This window comes from Hipposideros armiger, unplaced genomic scaffold, assembly GCF_001890085.2.
Source record: "Hipposideros armiger isolate ML-2016 unplaced genomic scaffold, ASM189008v1 scaffold_49, whole genome shotgun sequence".
In the NCBI taxonomy this organism is placed as follows: domain Eukaryota; kingdom Metazoa; phylum Chordata; class Mammalia; order Chiroptera; family Hipposideridae; genus Hipposideros; species Hipposideros armiger.
The window spans coordinates 1,842,018-1,849,139 of NW_017731399.1; the positions used below are offsets into that span (position 1 = coordinate 1,842,018).

General features: G+C 45.9%; 1 protein-coding gene across 1 annotated transcript in view; it reads right to left on the reverse strand.

Annotated features, from left to right (window-relative positions):
• The window catches only part of FLVCR2 (FLVCR choline and putative heme transporter 2), a 60,762-nt gene that overhangs the window by 23,327 nt on the left and 30,313 nt on the right, over positions 1–7,122 (reverse strand). The window contains exon 3 of the mRNA XM_019640362.1: positions 515–655. Within this exon, the coding sequence (XP_019495907.1) occupies positions 515–655 (141 nt within the window). The remainder of the gene's footprint in view (positions 1–514; positions 656–7,122) is intronic.

The window sequence follows — 7,122 nt, forward strand, 5'->3', positions numbered from 1 at the left end:
ATACACTGGTATACAAAAGATGAAGGAAGATGGGCTGAGGAGTGGTTCACATAGCAAGACTCATGTATGCATGCCTGCATTTATTAATTCATGCACTCAATAACTGTAGGAGTACTCACTCCAGACCAGCTAATGCTGAGAAACTATAAAGATGAAAAGACATAAATCCCTGCTCTCAGGGTGTTTACAGTCTGGTGGAAAGACAAATCTGGAAATGGAACAGCACACTAAGAGAGGAAAGGTCACCTACTAACTGCTTTACAGCAGTGATACTAAGATGAAACGTGGAGGATCAGCAGGCATTTGTCAGATAGCCTGACATGGGAAGGAATGGTTTTCTAGGTGGACTTTTCAGAACACACAAAGGCCCTAACGTGCAGCCAACTCTTCTAGTTGACCCTAAACAATTTACATGCACATCTGGGATTTGGAAAGAGTAAGACGTACAGACACATCGGGCCTCTTGCCTCACATTCCCAGTTCAAGTACACTCCTGGACACATCTGCACCTTACCATAGGTGATGACAAGCAGCACGAAGTTGAGGTTTTTGAAGAGCCGGACGATGGAACTTAAGTACGAAGCATCAGGGGATGCCAAGGCATAGCTCAGGGATTGGGCCCTGCTGGGAGGATGTTTAGGCTTCTCCTTGAATACTGAAAGGAAAGAAACAGAGAGATCACTGCACATCCCTGTGGTCCCACCCCAGCAAAGCTGACAGGTGGACGAGAGCTGGCTCCCCCACCTGAAAAGAAGCTAAGACTCAAAAGGAAATAGTAATTCTTCAATTAACTCATTTACAGTTTCCTCTGCTTTTCATTGTCTGTGGCTGATTACTTTTTCTTAATGGCCTCTGTACAGCTACCATCCCTGGGCCTCTCGGGCAGTGTTCAAGGATCGAGCAGTCCCATGATAACCATTACCATACCGCAGAGAACCAAAAAATATATAACAGTAACATTTGGACGGAAAGGAAGTGAGAGCTGAGGCTTTGGGGTTAGTGGCTTAGCACCCGAGCTCCTCCCAAGGAAGGAGAAGCTACAATGTCGACGCTCAACACAAGGCCTGGCACAGTAAATATTCCCTGAGTCAGTAAAAGGATCTTCTTCTATTGGAGAACCCCGGAGCCCATCACTGGTTTCTCAATGTCTGAATCGGACACAAGAGGATTGATTACACAGGCTCTGGTAGGAGTGGCTACTCTGATATAAAGGGCTGGCTAGGGAGGGAACAGCGGGAGAACAATTCATTTTATATTCTATGTCCAGTACAACTGGTATAGTCCACTTAACTGCACTGATCACTATTCAGTTCCCAGGGGAGCAGATCAGTTTAACCAGTTTTGTTTTGTTTTTATTATTAAACTGCCCCCAAACTAGGTCCAAGCAAGCACCATGTAGCCTCCCCCACACCCTAGAAGAACCCTCCTTTGTCAGTTAGAGGAAGCTCTGGAAATGAGGTTTAACGTCTTGAAGATCAAACTCTTCCCTCCCTCNACTGTATGGCTCCAGAGTCCTTGCTCTTCATCAGTCTGTTTTACACCCTCACAAAACTGTCTCAGCCATTTCCCCAGCTCAGGTTACTGACAATTTCCTTCCATCCCAACCTCTTCCAGGGGGTCACCTCAGGGATGCGATGCAACAAGTCTGGGCTCAATGTCACCTTCTGAGTGGCACAGGGCCACAGTGAGTTGGCAAACCACGAAGTGTCACCAAAAGTCACTACAACTGCCAGGCCAATGGGTATGAGGACCTTGTTGACATTAGGACATCCAAACCTGTAGAGAACTTGTATAAAAATTTATTTGAGTCAAACAGAAGATGAGCCTGGGAACAAGATCTCAACACAGAGAAAAATGCTTCAGAAAATAACAGTTTGCAGTTTCTTTTATGCATTTGAAATTAAGGAGGAAAGTAAGGAAGATCACATAAAGGTGGGAGAAAGCAAGGCGGGAATCGGATTACAGGATAGTTAAAATTATGTGCTCTTTTGAGGGTGGTCATGCTTTCGAAGGAGAGGTCTGAAAGGGAGCATTTCAAAGGTGCGCTAACCTAGATGCCCAGAAACAATGGACAGGGCTGCTTAAGGCAAAGATAAGCCTCTACTAAAGAAGTTACATGCCAGGGGCATGACTACTCACCATGACCTGCCCACTTAGGAATTTAGGATCAGATCACCCTGTGAGGGTACTCTCCATAGAACCCCTTTTTCCTCCACAACTTTAAGGCTCTCAGCAACTTCTCACCCAACAAGCATACCCAATTAACCCTCATATCACACACCCAGCCACTTGGCAATTCCATTCCTAAGTCAAGAGGGCCCACAAGGAGACATTCCTGAAAGGGGTGGTGGGGTGGACTGTGGGCAGGGAGAGGGATGAAAGCGGCCCCCAGTCCTGCTCCTCACACTTCTCTCGGCCCCTCTCAGCCTCTGGCCAGTGCCTCACACTGCAAGGGGCAAGGGAACACTCCAAGGGATGCGCAGCTTCAGGCGGGAAGGCTTTTCTCAGCTTGGGGCCCAACTGGATGAAGGAGGAGGAAAGAATCCACAGGAAACAGAGGGAAATTATCCGGGAGGACTGGGTGCAAAAACCCCACCTCAAACACCAGCATTTTTGTGACTCTTGAAGAGGCAGAGGAAGCTGAGTCCTCAGCTGGCTGACCTGTGCTACCGAAGCCAAACACTTTCATGGGGGCGCGTGGTAATGGTTCCAGATCAGCACCACTGGGGAGCTTGCTAGAAATGCAAATTCCTGACCCCACCCCAGACCTATGGCAGCAGAAACTCTGGGAGTGGGCAATCTGTGTGTGAACAAGCCCTCCAGGTAATTTTGATAGTGCTCAAGTTTGAGACCCACTCGTTCAGCTAGACTAGTGTGGTTGGTACATCAGTAGCCATCCCCGGTTCCCAGGCAGCCAGGAGACTGGTTCAGGGCTAAGGCACGGAGTGGGGCGGGGTAGAGGGGCTCACTGTGAAAGGCTGCCATTCTTTCCAGCTGTTTCCACAGTCCAAGCCTAGAGGATTTAGGAGTTTATGTATGGTTTATGAATCAACTTTTACTCTAGATGTCCCTCCCCGTAACGTTGAAGGTTACGAGACACGGTTAAACAGCACAAGTCCACACCACTGCCCCAACCAAGGGGTGCGGTGTCCCGCACTGAAGGGCAGGAATGGAAGACATGCCCGGCCCTGTGCTGAGTACCGCTGACAGGAATACAGGTTAGTGTGCTGTCTTTGGGTCTGATGATCCCCAGCAAGGTAAGCCAGCCGGATCAGGGCCATACCCCTGTGAGAAAATGTGATCTTCCCTAAGAGGCCTGGTCATTCCCGGTATCGGTCACCCAGTACTAGTCACTGAGGAGGTGGGCTTTACGAAGGCAGGAAGGATTCATCATCACTCTGAGCCTCTTTCTCTCTTCGGTCAAAACCAACTGGTCCAGAGACCACTGGCATTAGAAGTCCTGAGAGTTCAAAAATGCAGATTCCTGGGCCCTACCATGGGACCACTCTATCTGAAATGTCGTGCAATGGGGCTAGGAAGCTGCATTTAAAACAAACAGACAAACAAACAAACAAACAAACTCCCTGAGTATTTCTTAAACTCACTAACGTTTGGGAAAAAAATGGCCTTGGGAATACTGAAAATCAAAGACCAGGCCCAGGTTGGGTGGTGGACTCAACATGGAGGAGGCAGCTGGGGTGGGCAGAGACTTCAAGACCATGAGAATGACCCATAACACACCTATTTTAGAGGCTCTCAGCCCAGCTGCAAACCAGAATCGCCCCGAATGCTTGTTAAAAGCACATTTCCAGGCATCGACCCAGACTTCCTGATTTGAATCTCCTGAGGAGAGGCATGGAAATCGACGCACTCATTCAACTAAGCACTCCAGGGAATTTTATCACCAGGCAAGCCTGGGAAACACTGATCCCAGATCCAATCTCTGGGCTCTGGTTACTCTGTGTTCGTTTCCCTTTTGTCCTTCCTGAACTTGCAGTCAACCCTTGTTTTAAAGGGCCAGCCTGACCTCAGCAAAGCTCCAGGGAATCACGAGGATTTTATACCCACTCTTAAGCCAGGATCTTAGAGGGGGCACAAAATGCCCTCCATGGAAGTGGGGCAATGGTAAAGCCCCCGAGAGCCCCAAGGGAAGGTGTCCTGGGGACACATGAGGCTCTGGGTTTAGATACCTAACACTGGGAGATGATTCGGAAGCGCTGGAGGCGAGGCTGGGTGAGAACATGGAAAAGTATTCCCTTAGAGGACATTCTTTAGAAGAGCAAAATTTTCAACAATTCTTTTTAACGAGCAGTTGTTACACCACCGCCAGAGATGAAAAGACATTTTCTTCACCCCATTCCCACTGCTGATGTACATCACAAGACCAGCCCTACCCCAGACTCTGTTAGACCCTGGGAGAACCTAGTTTCAGCCTGTATCTTCCTGCATTGCCAAACCTGGAGAAGGGAGGGCAGTTTACTAGAGGAGGAGGCAGTTTCTTATTCCTGTGATAGTTGGGCAACATCAAACACAACCTCTGCACCTCCTCCCCTCTAAGTTGGGCGGCCAGATTTAAGGAAAACAAACAAACAAACAAAAAACAGCACACCCGGTTACACTTGAATTTCAGACAAACAATTTTTAGCATAAATATGCCCCAAATATCAAGTAGGACATGTTTATACTAAAAAAGAATTTGTGGTTGATCTGAAATTCAAATTTAACTGGAGGATCCTTATTTTATCTCCAAAACCTACCTCTAAGGGTATGGCCAGAGGCCTGTAGCGGAAAGCCAGCAGCACTTGAATGGGCCCTGGAATGCCCTCAACTTTTACAGTCACTGCACCTCAGCTCTGGGCAACTGGCTCAGCAGCTTGGAGAAGCAGCTGAAAAGCCTCTACAGATATAACACTGGACGTCCCACCAGCTGCACGAGAGCTGCTCCCTATTAGGTGCAATCTAGTTCAGACCAACGAAAGAATGTAGGAAATCAGCACGTTTATCAAGGCAACAGCAATGTGGATGCATGCGGTGGCAACAGCAATGTGGATGCATGCGGTGTCTTTATTCTCAATTGCTTTAAAAGCTTTCATTTCCATTCAGAGCATTTCAATGGGAAGCAAATATTATTACTATTTTCTGAGGGGGGTAATTCGAGAGACAAAGGATGAGTAAAGGTGGTACATTCAGTAATTGGCAGAGCTGACACCAAAACTCAGACCTCCCATTCCTTAAGAGCCAACCCTCACTGGTCTGGTATTCAAGGATTTTACTCCAAGGCATGCCCACCCGTGTCTAAAAATTGTCTGTGAAATATTTTCATCTGTGAGATTCCCAGCTATGTGCCCTTACTTCAGAGGAAAATATAAAGATCATATGTACAATATAAAAAGTATGAACCATTTCCTTCTTTAAAGCCCAACCTGAAACTACAGAGAGGGTGGGGATGCTGGAGGACCTGGGGAAAGGGAAAGAGTTCAAAGCATTTAGCTGAATTTATTGAATTTTTTTTTTTAATTTGGAGCAAAGATGGGAGGAGAAAACAGAGGATTTTAGGTGGACTGAGTGCCAAACACTACCTTCATGTGAACTATAAACCTTAAAGAGACTCACTAAGGCTGAGACCCCATCATCCCCAAATCCCCAAGATGGCTGGTCAATAGGTTGGTCCTGCTTCCAAAATCCTAGAGCTCTAGATCCACCCGGGAAGAAAGTCACCCCTGGGGAACTGGTCAGGAGGATTAACTCCGAGGAAGGACATACTCCCCTAAGTAGACCCAAAGACCATTCAGGCAAGTGGGCTAAGAAAAGAGCCCTGGCTCTGTCTCCAAGAGGCGCCTTTCTACATGGGCAGGGAAAATGGCGCAGTGGTTAGAAAGATGGGCTTCGGCATCAGACAGAAGTTTATATCTGAGCTCTATTGCTGGCTAGCTGTCCAATTGTGGGCAGGGAACTAAATCAGAGCCTCAGTTTCCTCAGGTACAAAATGGAATAGAATTAAGGACCTATGTCATGGGCCTGTTTTGAAGATTAAAAGAGAGAATGCATGTAAAGCACTTAACATGGCGCCTGACACACAGTAATGTCTTGATAAAATATTTTTCAAATCAGTGATGAAGCCTAAGAATCATTTCTTTGTTGGCAAAGAGCCCTGTCTCCAAATCCAATTCTCTAACACGGAAATTAGGCTTGTGGTTCTCTGAAATGAGTACAAACATCCAGATTAGTGTAACTTCCTCTCACTGGGATAATCCCAGGCCTTTGAGGAAAATGTTTAATGAATTCTATCTATACACCAGAGACTCAGAAGTGAATTGCTTTTCTAGTTTAGTGACATCCCAACTTAAATGGTGATTTACTTCCACTCCTTTCTCTCCTTCTGGGACTCCCATTATGCGTAAGTTGTATGCTTGATGGTTTCCCAAAGGCCTCTGAGGCGCTGCTCATTTTTCTTCATTCCTTTTTCTTTCTGTTCCTCAGACAGGATAATTCCATTTGACCTATCTTCGAGTTTGCTAGTTCCTTCTTTTGCCAGCTCAAAGCTGATGTTCAGCCTTCTAGTGAATTCTTCATTTCAGTTCTTGTAATTTTCAACTCCAGAATTTCTATTTGGTTCTGTTTTATTTCTGTCTTTATCGATATCCAACATTTGAGGAGACATCATTCTAGACTTTCCTTCTAGTCTTTTAAACATGTTTTCTTTAGTTCTTTGGACCTATTTATAATAGCTGATTTACAATCTTTGTCTGTTATGTCCAACGTCTGGTGGGCTTCCGCAGAAACAGTTTCTAATAACTGCTTTGTTTCCCTGTGTATGTGCCATACCTTCCCATTTCTTTGCATGTCTGTAATTTTTTGTTGAAACTGGATATTTTAAATGCCATGTCAACACTAGAAATGAGACTTCCCTCCATCACTAGGATTTGTTGCTCTTGCTACTGTTTGTTTAGTAACTTTCCTGGACTAATTTTAGAAAGTCTGTATTCTTTGTCATGTGCAGCCACTGAAGTTTCTGCTCCATTAGCTTGTGGTAAGCTAATGATTAGACAGAGATTTCCTTAAATACCTTAAACCAATAAGTCTCCCACCTTTGCAAAGATTGTGTGTGTGTGTGTGTGTGTG